The 15,346-nt window shown below is 33.8% G+C and overlaps 1 protein-coding gene and 1 long non-coding RNA gene across 2 annotated transcripts in view; one reads left to right on the forward strand and one right to left on the reverse strand.

Moving 5' to 3' along the window:
• Positions 1 to 15,346, reverse strand: part of LOC143238251 (protocadherin gamma-B2-like) — a 66,501-nt gene that overhangs the window by 37,732 nt on the left and 13,423 nt on the right. Inside the window, exon 2 of the mRNA XM_076478325.1 lies at positions 11,038 to 11,218. Within this exon, the coding sequence (XP_076334440.1) occupies positions 11,038 to 11,161 (124 nt within the window). The 5' untranslated portion in view covers positions 11,162 to 11,218. The remainder of the gene's footprint in view (positions 1 to 11,037; positions 11,219 to 15,346) is intronic.
• LOC143238252 (uncharacterized) overlaps positions 1 to 15,346 on the forward strand; it is a 34,043-nt gene that overhangs the window by 4,409 nt on the left and 14,288 nt on the right. The window contains exon 2 of the long non-coding RNA XR_013020473.1: positions 11,439 to 11,600. This is a non-coding gene — a long non-coding RNA (uncharacterized LOC143238252). The remainder of the gene's footprint in view (positions 1 to 11,438; positions 11,601 to 15,346) is intronic.

Below are 15,346 nucleotides of genomic sequence, written 5' to 3' on the forward strand. Positions count from 1 at the left end.
GCGAGTCCTAGATTTTCGCCATAAAAGGTGTGCCTGTGACGCACATTCCTTTGTTTCGCTCGGTCATATAAACCTTGGGCCCCATACTTTTAATGTACCTATAGACGGAGTGCATAACTAAGCAACAGACTACAAAAGCAACACAAAAGATATGTTCGTAAGCTTCATTCAAAGAACAAAGCCTAGCGATATAAAAGTCTTGCTCACAAGGTTATTCTTTTTCCAAAGCACAAAGCCAAATAGTGAACTACAAAAGCGACACAAAAGCTACGTTCACAAAAATTTTCCAAAGCACATAACTAAGGAATAGATCAGATGTCGAAAGCAGTGTGAGACATATCTGTTATATCTTCACAATGGCCAAATGTCTATTTAAGTGTCTGCAAAAGTCGAGCGTTTCAGTGATTCAAAAATGGCACAAAGTATATTGTAAAAGTTTTTGCAAGGAATTTATAGTAGCTACAAATTATACTTATAATTGTGAATTAGACATTCGAGTGTCGAAAAATATGTCAAGGCAAATTTGTTATCAGGTCAGTACGCTAACACCACTTTGCTGCGAATAAATACCATCTTTGTATGGACTGGATACCCGCAAAGTATAGGATAGCTTCATAGGTACTATAATCACGTATCTAACATGTCAATTCTTCCGTAAGCTGCAACTACAAAAGGAAATCTTCTATAGACTTCCGCTGTGTCTTTAGGTTGCATAACTAGAGGCTGGGAGTGGTCGTCTAGTGGCTAGTGTGTCTAGACTGTGAGTCCGTGAATTTATGGATCGTAGTCCATGCAGCAAACAACACACTCTACATTTTGGAGCCGTAAGTGCCCTACAAGAATGACGATGAAACTTTATTACTCGAACAGACAAGCGTAGTCAAACAGTTAGCGTCGAGTTCTATTAAGTAGCTGTTTTCCTTCTGGTTTACCAGTTTAAAATTAGGATCGGTTATGCACAGATAGCACTTTTTTTAGCCTTGCACAAAATACAGAAAAAAACACACTTACTAATTACAACCATGTGTAAGACAAAAGGAGTGGGTAAAAGTGTAAGGAAGAAATAATGAGTGAATGAGACGAAAAAATTGTTTGCTAAAATATTAATCAAAGTGAGATGACACGTTCTCCTTTCCCCTCCCTCAACCCCGGATTAGCACCCATTATTACAACATATCCACTTCACTAAGAAATATAAATATCAATTTTACCGATAACTTTAATTTCCACCTTTAAAAATATTGATGACAAGTACTAAACAAAATATTTTCCAATTCATGTCTTATTAAAATAAATTATTGAGAAGTTTGAGGAATTACTTTCATTTTATATAAAAAAATTCATATATTAGCACTGATCCAGTTTTTTTCACACGTTCCTAAACTTTTGCAGTACCGCTTGATATAGAGGGATCTTCTTAATAATAGTTGATGGTATTCTTATAGCATACATTATTTTCATCATGCGAGAAAATTCTTAAGTGACCTGAAAGTAAAACTAATTAAAGATCCAACTAGTTGGATCTCTCATGTAAGCAAAATTCTTAGGTGATCGTTATGTAAAACCCATTAAGATCTAAGCCAATAGGATTCTTCATGGATGTAAAATTCTCAAGTAGCTGACAAGTAAAGTCCATTAACAATCAAAATAGTTATGAATAACACAGCAACACTTTTCATGTTATGAAGTTAGCGCTACGGATATATAGGATATAGATTAATACATCTCGAAAACGTCTGATTAGACTACAATCCGACATATCAAAGTAAACCCATTATTCTTCTGGTATTGCTGTTTAAAAGGGCCCGGCATGACCGAGCGTGTTAAGGCATTCGACTCGTAATCCGAGGGTCGCGCACGCACCAAACATACTCGCCCTTTCAGCCGTGGAGGCTTTATAATGTGATGGTCAATCCCACTATTCGTTGGTAAAAGAGTAGCCCAAGAGTTGGCAATGGGTGGTGATGACTAGCTGCCTTCCATCTAGCCTTACACTGCTAAATTAGAGACGGCTAGCACAGATAGCCCTCGAATAGCTTTGCACGAAATTCAAAACAAACAAACAAAATGCTATTTAAAAATAAACCCAATAAAAATATCATATTTCAATCATGAAAACTTCTTTTTTTGTCCTATATCTTAGAATATTCCTTTCTTATAAGATATTGCTTTCTATTTAAACATATTGTTATCTTCAAAATTAAGAACTTTACTAAAGTATTCATTTGTAACTAAGACGAATATTTTCGCAGTAATTGTGGTGTTAAAAGGTTAAAGATTCACAACAAGGTGTAAGGGACTGGTATCTGGCTCGCATCCAATGTTTTCACAGAAATTAAACCAGACTTTTTGTTTTTATATAAAATTAAAATATTTGCAACCTTGTTTCTAAATAATTTTAAAGTGAAAATCTAAAACAAAATCAATGTTCATTATACATGCTAATTGTGTAATCTGCAAATGTAAGTGCATCAGAGATTCACTCTACTTTATATTTAACCAAAGTTTAAACGATCTTAATTACGTATATCTAAAGTGTTTAGGACTGTGATCTTCCACTGTAATTTCGTAGCCATGTCCATGGTAAATCTAAACAACAACACATACCGAGTAAAAACGTATTTCCCTACTAGCTTCATTAATCGAAGGTAACAGTATGTTATTGACTTCTACAGTAATAGAAATAAAAAAAGACAATTTAGAATATACGACCAATGTTGAACTTTCGCAAGTTCTGTAGAGCTATAAATCGATCTGGTTCACCGCCATTTCTTTGGTCTATGACGAAGCTCTAGAAACATCTCCAAAGAAATATGAAGGTTTCATGCAATCTCTGATCATCTCATCAGGATAAGTTGCATGTACAGTGAGTGATTCTCAAGGTATTACAAAAGATGTTTGGTGTTTCACTTCATGCGTGACAGCTGAAAATAAGTCTTCCTAATGAACAGTTCCTTCCGTGTCAATTATTATGTTATATATTAATGATACGATAGTAAGAAGCACAAAATGTTTACAACGTGAAGGTCAAAGACCCTGAAATATTCCTACCAGACAGTGAAATCTGACGATTACGTAATTGTGTTTTTATCTGTGGATAGTACAGAGACAATCCGTTCACATCTATTATTAGAAAAAAACAACAACACGATAATGGAAGATTTTATTCACTCTGTTATCTCTTATAGCTGTGTTTTATTTTCTTTCTTTTTACTAACACCATCATTTCTGTTCCTACGGTAAACGAATGTCGAATTTGATCTGGCTAAGCATAAAATTTTCCGAAGTGAATTTGTCTATAATCTATAATCCAGTAGTAGTTTGAGGTAACTAGTTTTAAATTAATGTTGATTAATTATTATTGATTTGCTATGTTCAAAGTTATATCGGATTAAGGGTAAAGCTTGCCAATTTAAAAGACAATTATTTATAAAACTTGACTTTGTTAAGGATAGATCTCTTAAATAATTAACTAGTTAGTAATTCAGTGTAGTTAGAGATGATTAAAAGAGTTGGTTGGATTATCACGAAAAACTTACTGTTAACGGCTACACCGTTACCATGGGAGATTTAATAGTATTTGTATGTTTTCTCGTTGCTCTTTTGCATTACATGTTTATAACAGACAACACCACGCAGTTCATACACGTGGCACCAACGTAAGCGAGCCGAGGAAAATTACTACCCCTTAAGAAATAGATCTCTCTCGCTTGAGATACCCATTAAAGGAATACAGTATTTTAAAAAATGACACATTGAAAACGTGGCTTTAAAAGGCATGGACTAGAACAACGGAGGTTCGATTTCATTATGGAAAAGGATTTGGTTTGGTTTTAAATTTCGCGCAAAGCTACTCGAGGGCTATCTGCGCTAGCTCACTAATTTAAAAGTGTAAGACTAGAGGAAAGGCAGCTAGTCATCACAGCCAACTCTTGGGCTACTCCCAATGAATAGTGGTATTGACCGTAACATTATAACGCCCCCACGGCTGAAAGGGCGAGCATGTTTGGTGTGACAGGGATTCGAACAGCACATTGCAATGTATATTTTGCTATTTTTTTAATATACATATATATAAACATAGACACATACAAGAAAGCAGAATGTGAATGATGCAATTTCACGGTAGTGGCTGCTGTCCTTTCTATATATAACCATTGTTTGTTAATAGATATTGAATCGCCACGAAACTGCTGTTATCTCTGTGTGTCTTTATGGCAGTGATTAGAGATAAGCTGTTTCGTTTCAATAGACACATGTATATGTGTGAAACTTTATATAAATTTAATCGAATAGGTTTAACGCCCTTCGTGTAGTGTGTGCAAAATTCTCAAGTGAACCTTTATATATTTTACTTCATAACCTCTTTAGAAATGATTAACAGAGAACAAACAGATATAACGTTTTACATATGTTATTTTGAAAAGTAAAGCAGAAACATGATCTATATAAGTAGTATTAAAATTTCAAGAAAAAGTTTCCACATTACAGGTCACACACAGCGACATTTTTACTATTCACTTGTTTTACAGGTGTGTGAAGACAAGTGAACTCCAATGCAACAAAGCAGACCAGTTTAACGAGACTTTAGCCACGTGCAGACTTTCTGCCCTCAAACTTAGTTCTGAAAGCGATACATGTATCAGTTTAACAAAGCATGATAATTGCGGGTCCAATGACATGCAACAAATATACATAATATGTCAGTATCAAAGCATACACTAAGTGAAGGTAAGAGAGAGGAATGACCCGAACAGAGCTTAGAAATGGTGTTGTATTACTTGTAATCGTTTTGCATGACTGAACTTAGTCACTGGAATCACAGAGAGAAACTTCTTTCGCTATATATACTATACCTTAAAATAATGTGAACACTGCCACTTACCACTTGTAAGTTCAGTATGACGTGAAACTGCCGTTGTATGACAATAAAATTATACAAGTAACTGTTTATGACAATTAAAGTTAGTTTTACTAGAACACATATGTAGTGTTTTTATTTAACTAATATATCATGTTTCTCTTTTTTATATTATACATTTTTTGGTCTGTCTATAGACTCGAGAAAACCACTTTGGACAAAAGATTTAAGCCTTGACATGAAACTTGTACTCCATTCACTTAATGACCATTAATGAAATATTTTATATCTGACGAGTAATATAACAATTTTGGCAGGCTTGGTAAGCAGAAGGTGTATTAATGGGACTTACTAAATAAAAAAAGACACATGGCAAAGATCGTATATAAAACATAACGGGTAGGAAAATACATTTCAATGATCGCATCGCTTGACAACGAAAGCTTTATAATAGAATATCACGTGACTTCACAAGCTACAGCTAATAATTTGTTTGTTATGAATTTCGTGTAAAGCTACAGGAAGGCTATCTGCGCTAGCACTCCCTAATTTAACAGTGAAAACCAAAAAGGTAAGCAGCTAGTCATCACCACGAACTTTTGGGCTACACTTTTACCAACTGATAGTGGCCGAAAGATATGGGAATTCGAACCCGCGACCCACACATTGTGAGTTGAGCGCCTCTATTTACCTGGGCTACGCCAGACTTTTAACAGCTTATTTGTAATTTTTTTATTGTTAAACAGGTAGTAAGTAGTTAAATGAGTATCTGTAGCAAACATAAAGTAAATGCTTTAATAAGAAAATAAAACTTTGTGTAACATGCGTAATTATCTTCTTCGTTAACCAAGTTGTAATTTCAGCCAAGTTTGAAGTATTTTATTCAGTAAAATAATCACCAGTGTTCTATCATTACTCTAATCTTAGAATCAAAATTTATTACAATATATTGTCGCGTTTAAAGGAACCCTGTTCCAAACAAAAGTTAACTGTCCTTTTTACCATACTATTAAGTAATTAAAATTAATATAAAGAAGTGATCCAGACGTGACTGACTCTTGCATATTGGGAATTATACCTTCAACCACATTGTACTATAGTGTAATAAAAAGCTATAAACAGGTTACTGTATCTAGAATTTCGGCAGAGAATCTTTCTCTACAGTTCTACTGTGGTAACCTAGTAGCAGAAACCACTTTAATCACGACCGCTGTTTTGATTCTATTGTTTTGGTTGTATACTACGAGTTGCTTACATATAAAAAAAAACACTAAACAAGTTATCACATTCATTTCAATACCAGTGAGCATCATTCATTTGTACAATGTAGAACTGCATATCAAATTTCAAAATATAACTAGAAATATCAATCGCAGGTCTTTATCAAAGATTTTGTTGTTTCAAAAACACTTTGAAATAAATTTTTTATAATTTTTCAATATCTAATTGTGTAGTTTGGTTTTGGTTTGTTTTCAATTTCGCACAACGCTACTCGAGGGCTAGCTGCAATAGCCGTCCCTAATTTAACGATGTAAAACTAAAGGGAAAGCAACTAGTTATCACCACTCAAAGCCAACTCTTATAATGCCCCCACGGCTGAAAGGTCGATTATGTTTGGTGTGATGGGGATTCGAGTCCGCGACCCTTAGATTACGAGTCGAGTGCCTTAACCACCTGGATATGCCGGGTCAACCTAATTGTGTCAAGTTTTTAGAAGTCTCGCTTGTAAACAATGCATTTATTGACTTTTTTTTAGAACTTCTTTTCATGATCATTACAAAACATAAATTCATATTTGCTAAGAATCTACCATCTCTTGAGAATATAATTATCAAGGTGTCGTTTTTCATGTGGTACCTGTTCTCTATTAATGGTTTTATTACTACAGTCCTTCGTTTTCACTCGTTTTGGAATTACACAATGTGGTCTCAACAACGGCTTTTAAAATAACTATGAGCAACCAATGGTTAATACATGTTACGTATTACAGTCTGAAGCAGCCCGAAATTGAGTTAAAACACAATTTAAATATACAAGTTAATTAAGTGTCGATATGTATCAAATTTATGATATTTGCCAGTGAGATTGATATGCACAGTTGTCTTTCTTACTGTAAATAATAATATAATTTATAATAACGATTATTACAAATAAGGATTTATATACAAAAGTTTTACAAACTTACAAACAATAATGAGTCTTCTATCTGGTCTGGAATTTCCTTGATATTCTATCGAGGGTTCACGGTGAATGAATTAATTTCGAGTTAGTTGTTTGTTTGTTTTTTGAATTTTGCACAAAGCTACTCGAGGGCTACTTGTGCTAGCCGTCCTAGTTTAGCAGTGTAAGACTAGAGGGAAGGCAGCTAGTCATCACCACCCACCGCCAACTCTTGGGCTACTCTTTTACCAACGAATAGTGGGATTGACCGTCACATTATAACGCCCCCACGGCTGAAAGAGCGAGCACGTTTGGCACGACGAGGATACGAACCAGCGACCCTCAGATTACGAGTCGCACGCCTTAACACGCTTGGCCATGCATTTCGAGTTAGCATCTCTAGTAGCACAGCGGTATGTTTGCGGACTTACAACGCTAAAAATCGGATTTCGATACCAGGGATGGGGAGAACACAGATATTTCATTGTGTAGCTTTCTGCTTAATTCAAAACAACAATAACAATTTCGAGTTAATATAGGTAAAATTTACTGAACAGGAAGCCAGTTAGCTCTTCGCTGATCACATGCTGATTAAAAGTCAAGTTTCTCACCGAAGAAGGAGTGTGATGTTTTCAAAAACATACTAACATCTGATGTTAATATACTAGAGTTTAATGGTTTATAATGTTCCTGTCAAATATCAGTAGCTTTCCCATTAATAAGAATTAATCACAAAAATAGCTTCTGAGATTTATCGTATACCAACTGCAGCAAACCAGTAATATACACTGTATCTTAGCGCGTTGTTGGTTACGTTTTATAAGTGTGTGACGAGTTTCTAGAAATTTCAGCTAGCACAACAATACTGACAATACGCCAGTACCTTTGTATCGTTGATTCATGCGCTCGAAAATCTTCTATAATTTTAGTGGATACGCGGGAATCTTGCAATACGCATTTAAAAGTATAAATGACATTCATTTCTAAATATAAATATATCGTACACGAATGTCGATATTAAAATAGATATATAATAATGCGTTTGAGACTATATTTTCTTATACCAAAGCCAGATCGGGCTATCTGTTGTGACCACCGAAGGGAATTGAAGCCCCTATTCAAAGCGTTGTAAATCCGTAGACTTACAGCTGTACTAGGGGAGATGTATATAATAGTAAATTCATAAAATATGTTAGAATAGAATATATTATAAATTATTTATTATAGTGTATGGCAAATAAAGTGGTCTGAGCAATAATTTATAAGAAAGTTAACTAGACAGAGCCCTTGTAGGGCTGAACAACAACAAAAAAAATCAGTTGGAAGTTTTGAAGATTTAGGAAGTAGCCACGCATCTGAGAATTTTTCCGGTTTTTGAATGTTGTTTCATCCCTGAAAATGTTTTTATGTGTGAAATTATATCTTTTCGAAACCTATAAAATGTTCTTCCATGACAAGACATCAGATAAGTTATGATTAGTAAGTATTATAGGCCACGGCAAAATATTCCAATTCTTATTTATTTAAAATAAATGATTATCAATTCACCGTATCCAAACAAGACCCATAAATAATATAACTTGCTATTTATTGAAGAGAAACTATATTTATTACATGTAAATTGATCTTCACCAAACAAGTTGTTTAGAAAAAAATCATTATACCTGGATTGACAAAAGTAATGGTGACGCCATTTTGAACTGTTATGCCTTTGGTAACAAATAAATCTTCGCCAGTCTTTGCTGTTGTTATTTTATTGCGATTTATAGCAGAATATTGTGACTACTGCATTCATCAAAATAGAGCATGAAAATATTTTAATCAATATAAATCAAATGGAACCTAAACAATGTCTCATTCACAACCTAAAAGATGATAGAAATACTAATCAAAATTATACGAATTTTTAAATCGATGTAATAGATAATTATTTTATTAATGAACTGCACAATGGGATATCTACACTCTGTCCACCACGGGAAATCTAATCCTTTAACTTAGCATTGTAGGTTCGAAATCTTACGGCTGACCCACTGTTTCTAAGGCGACAATAGCTACTGTTTAGTAAATTAACTAAATTATATGAAACTTGTTTAAGTATTTCCACTGTGAGAAGTCCCCAACGGTCAACGGCAAGTTTACGCACTTCTGACCTCAAGTAGCTTTGCGCGAAATTCAAAACAAACTAAACTTTGTTTATAGAAAAGAAAACTACAAACACTCCAAAACACACTCCTTACAATAGCATGCAGAGTTCCAAGAACTATATCATCTCAATTCATACACAAATATTCGAACATACCAACCGTACCAGATAGAATCCTACATAGTACAATAATGTACTTCGATAAGAATTGGATGAAAAACGAATTACTATGCGAACTAGATAGATACCTTATACATGATGAAACTAGGCCTAAATATCTCTTCTCAGTCAATTTATATTTTAAACATAAAAATAAATAAATACATAAATAAAAATAATAAATAATAATTAATTTTAAAAAGTACCACCAACAAACTTGACATTCTGCTGGTAGAGCAAAATAACAACTATATATTTGTCACGATACATAGACATTTCCCTGAAAAGGATCAGAATAATATTCATTTCAATAGTTCAATAACTACAAATTCCAATACTGCAAAACCATAAGTACGGGGAGGAGAAACCTGGCATAGAGAACGTGACACTCCAGGGTATGAACATTTCTTACCCAAACACCGAGAGAGAGAGAGAGAGAGAAAAGAAAAGTACATTCGTTCTCCTCTGTATACAAATACACTTTGGACCCCTATACACAAGGATCTCAAGACATCACAAATCATGTCTTTCCTGTCCTTTCTATTGCTTCATCATAGATTTATATCTGAAATATAAAGATGTTGGGAATATTCTAAGAAGGGGTGTTCGTAATTTCTGTTTTCTAACTTAACTGAAACACGCTTCTATAAAACTAAGTTTGAACGATGACTTAGTTAAATATAATATGCGATGATTGATTGAATTAAACTAATTATTCTTTTATTAATAAGACATGTCTTATAACAGAGAGTATAAACGTTTTTGTTGAGTGGTCAGTGTACAGAGATGGAATTCTTCTGAAATGAATATTGAAAGTAAATAACGATATAAATCACAATTTTTTACTTAAGCACGACATTTCTCATTTTCTTATAGAGAATACTGACACATTTTTGAAATACAAACAGATGATGTTCTGCGCCCTTACCCGAAGTTATGAGCGAAACGTCGGTAGGACGTGAAGTAATCCGAAAATGTATTCCATCTCAAGAAAGACACATTCTATAAGCATTTGATAAAAACATTCTATGTTTGATAATAGAGAGCTAGTGTATTGTATTGAGTTACTTAATTTGCAACTGTAAACACTAGGTGAACAATAAACTAAAAAAAAAAAACGAGTTACATTTGTTGTTGATTTTGGCAGAAGACAGAAGATGTCTTATATTAGAATGTTTAGTGTAAGAAAAACATTTAACTTACCAAAACTGAAAAACATCCTTTTTCTAATAAGAAATAAGAAGAATTACAGGAATTGGAGGAGTTTCATACTTGTGGAACTGACAATAACAACAACTCTAATGTTTCTCTGTGTTTATTAGAAAACGTTGGAAACGAATTTCCATTTTTGAAGCTTTGGACAGCTTGTATAAAAAAACAACTATTCAACAATACACTTTATGATATATGAACCGTTGGTGATGAATTGATTTTAAGATTTTAAGTTGAAGTGATAAACCCAGTGGTTTCATCCTCAAACTAATAAATCATTTTAGTAAATACCTTTTATACGCACGCTTTGTTCAATTAAATATATTCATATCGTATTTGAACTAATAAACAACACTATATTAATACTATTGCAATCGTTGCATTAATTAATACCTTGTTTTTTTCACAACTGCTTTTAAAGTTTGTTTTCGTCTTAATGATACGGGTTTTGTGATAACGAGAAAAATAGGAAGAATTAAAAAAAAGAAGAGGTATTTACCTTGAGCTGTGACGCCACCTGTATTTATCCAAAAGCTCACCAGATTTATTACGAAAAAGTAATAGCCAACATTATGAGTTGTGGATACAGAATACCTATTCCACAGTGTAGTTGTTTTCACCATTTTGTAGGGGGCTCACCTGATGTCACTCTTGTTAAATGCCCTCTAACTTTGGAAAAGCTGTAATATTAAATATTGAATATACATATAAGGTCATTATACATAAATACCTTATTTATATTCCTAACGTAAAAATATCTAATACATCAGTGATCAAAGAATAGATTAACGAGTTAGCAGATTTGAACTTACTAAGAAGAGAAATTTATAAATAATGCTAAGAAATGTAACTTATTTCTCTCTACTTGTTGATATATATGGACTCTGCCCCCTGATCCAGGTGAGAGGACTGTTGCTCTGACCTTTCTACGGCGTTATAAAACCACTACAGTATTCAGGAAGTATACTTCCGATCGTACAGACTAACAAGAGAATAGGCGTAATTCCTTGATATTCAAGAATGAAGCAAGGCTTCATGTTCAATCAAACAAAGATGAGAAAGGTATAGTAAGTTAATCCGTTTACACTTCCTAGTAATGCTTGTAATCCAAGTCTACCGTGCACATCGTTCTCATAGGATCAGATATTTGTCATATGATATCTGTAAGTAGCATCACTCAGATATCACATGTAAAATACATCCTGCTTAATTTTTTTCACACAAAAAATATCACACACTATCAGACGAAACTGAAGAGTCTCGTCTATCATACATATATATGTATATGGCAGCACTAACCTTATTATCATTTAATTATCTCAAGGTTTACTATAAATTCACACACTATCAGACGAAACTGAAGAGTCTCGTCTATCATACATATATATGTATATGGCAGCACTAACCTTATTATCATTTAATTATCTCAAGGTTTACTATAAATTATTTTTCACAGTGCCACGAACGTTGGGTTTTTTTGTATAATCTATATACTTCGTGGCTTGTATTATAGTCAAGGTAGCTAAATGCTTTGTTCAAAACTTCTTCACAAATACAATATTTATATCTTGTAAAAAGATTGGAGTAATTAAAACAAAAAATTTCATCCATTCGTGTGTGAGAAAAGGGTCACCCATTCTACCAAGTTGGTGGTATAATCATTGTTTATATTAATAAGGTTACTTCCCAACCCCCGCCGAGTTTGTGATACCATTACACATAACTCCATTTATTTCTTAAAAAATTACCAGACATTACAACAAATGTTTCCAACTTCTACTTATCCATTCCTTCATTTATCTATCTATTATGTTATTAAAGTAGTTTTATTCTAAAATATCGTTTTTCTACAATAATTAATTCAGAACAAATTTCATCAAGTTTCAAAACTGCTTTAGAACTAAAAAGACCCGGCATCGCCAAGCGTGTTAAGGCGTTCGACTCGTAATCCGAGGGTCGCGGGTTCGAATCCCCGTCGCACCAAACATGCTCGCTCTTTCAGCCATGTGAGCGTTGTAATGTTACAGTCAATCCCACTATTGGTTGGTAAAAGAGTTGTCGGTGGGTGGTGATGACTAGCTGCCTTCCCTCTAGTGTTACACTGCTAAATTAGAGACGGCTAGCACAGATAGCCCTCGTGTAGCTTTGCGCAAAATTCAAAACAAACAAAGAACAAATTTAATAGATGTATTTTAACAAGTGTTTTTTCATCTTGATATAAGTTAATCCTTTCTTATCGAGGGTTTATCTTGACTTATCCTAGCTTTCTGTAATTTGGTGTATTTTTATCTTCATTTTGCATACAAGGTATCACTTATCTCTCTCAATAACTATATGCAAGAAAGATTATCTTCGTTTCCATTAATTCTCCTATTTAGATTTTTAAACACTCTTTCTTTTTTTTAAGCACAAACGTTGATTATGTTTGGATTTCTTAAACTATTCTGTAAACTTACATCAAAAACGGAAAACGTGCTCGATAGTGTAAGGTGCAGAAGCTATTAAAGGTATGTATCTGCGAATATATTGATTATTGCCTCAAGTCTGATTAAGTTTAAAGGACGTTTATTGGTGTTAGTCTTTCTTTTAAATAGATTACTGAAGGCTTGCTCTTTGAAATCTTGGTCTTGTGTATTAGGATAAGATGAAGATGCTATATTACCTATCTTGTTTGTAAAATTTCATTTCCCAGATAAATATAGTATAATATTGTGGAGTTTGAATGTTTGATTTATTATTTTTAATTTTAAAAATTAGAATTGGATAACAAAACAATAACTATATTTTGTTTGTTTTTTAATTTCGCACAAAGCTACTCGAGGGCTATCTGTACTAGCCGTCCCTAATTTAGCAGTGTAAGACTAGAGGGAAGGCAGTTAGTCATCACCACCCACTGCCAACTCTTGGGCTACTCTTTTACCAACGAATAGTGGGATTGACCGTCACATTATAACACACCACGGCTGGGAGGGCGAGCATGTTTGGCGCGACGGGGATGCGAACCCGCGACCCTCAGATTACAAGTCGCACGCCTTAACACGCTTGGCCATGCCGGGCCACTATATTTTGTAAGACTTGGGTCTAAAATATTAGGTATAAGCTTTTAAGCTCCCCGCTAGTACAGCGGTAAATCTACGGATTTACAACGCTAAAATCAGGGGTTTGATTCTCCTATGTGGGCTCAACAGATAGTCCGATGTGGCTTTGCTATAAGAAAAATACACACAAACACACATAAGCTTTTAATTTAGACTTGAGTAGTGTCACGTTAGATTAGGCTTAGTACCTGTAACGGTTCTTTAGGCTTAGTTATGATTTAAATTGCAATAAAATTGTAATTAAAAATACATTGTTTTATTTAATAAATACAGCAGTCCAAAACTAGTTGGCTGTCAGACTTTGGCTTAACACTGTCAACAACAGGCGACTGACATTTAATCATAGTATCGAAAGTTTATTTAAATTATGCAAATAATACAATAGTTAAGACCAGCTCGGTGGTTAAGCGTTTCCACTTTGTTAGGTACGATAGGTGTAATGAATGGATTTTATTTTGAAAAGTTTGACTACTATACACCTTTAAGGAAGATAATAGTGAGAGTTTTCAATATATGTCTAAAGTTTGCAAGTTGAAGGAAAAGTTGGTGGCTATTCTCTAACTAGAGTTGAAAAAATAGATAAAAAGAAGTGTAAACTGTGGGAAATGACACCAGGGCTTCAATAGGGGCGTAAGCTTTTACATACTTGAGAGGCATGAGCTAAGATTAAATATAACATTCAGGAAGTTAGAAAGAGCAGTATTATTGCTAAAGGCAGTGAACTTAGTTTTAAGGACCCTATACTATTAAGCAACAGATATCAACCTTTGACTTATGTGTAAAGAGAGGGAAAGCAAAAGGAATATATAATGATCTGAATTGTGAACTTAAATTATAATAATTAGATGATTCCTTGACAGGGCTCGTAGATAGGACAGTGTATGGGGTAAATAGAGAAAAAATAGTTAGATTATGCTACCGTGTGTCACAGATGGAAAACATAACTGTCAGAGCAAGAGATATAATGAAGGGGACCGGCAGTGATGCAATTTGTGCACGTTATAAGGAAAAGTAAGTCAGAAGAGCTAATTGATAAGCACAAGGGGTTGATAAAAGCACTTAAACCCATGAATCATTTGTGTCAGCGATAATGCCAAAAATTTATTTTGAAGATTAAATTTTGAGTAGGTCATTATGGCTAAATGCTAGGCTGAAATTCATATATAAAGATGAGTAGATTAGCTGATTGGACTTGTGGGATCAGTTCAATGAGAAGAGGAAATTACTTGGAATGGATGGTTTACGCTTAAAGTGTCTGGCACTTTTGCAAAGGCTATTAACTCAGCTGCAAGGAAAATTTTAAATTAGGATAAGATAGCGATGAGGGCAAAGATAAATTAAATGAAACAAAACTGAGATGTAGATAAAAGTTTAAAAGCATAAACGTAGTTATGGGAATATACTTGATTATTACTATTATAATGCTAGAAGTATAAGAAATAAAATATATGACCTTAGAGTACTGATAGGAATAGAACGTTTTGATACAATGGGAATAACTGAAACATGGTCAAATATAGATGCTTTTGATGAGATATTTTTTTTTGAAATACGTATTTATAGGTTATTTAATAAATATGTAGTAGTAAAGAGAGGAGGAGGAGTGGTTATTTATGTACATTGTGAGTTACACCCTGTTGAAGCTGAGATTATTAAAGATAATAACAAGGAGACTGAATCATTTAAAATTTTTGTTAGTGGATATCAAGG

Source organism: Tachypleus tridentatus, chromosome 13, assembly GCF_004210375.1.
Source record: "Tachypleus tridentatus isolate NWPU-2018 chromosome 13, ASM421037v1, whole genome shotgun sequence".
NCBI classification, from domain to species: Eukaryota; Metazoa; Arthropoda; class Merostomata; order Xiphosura; family Limulidae; genus Tachypleus; species Tachypleus tridentatus.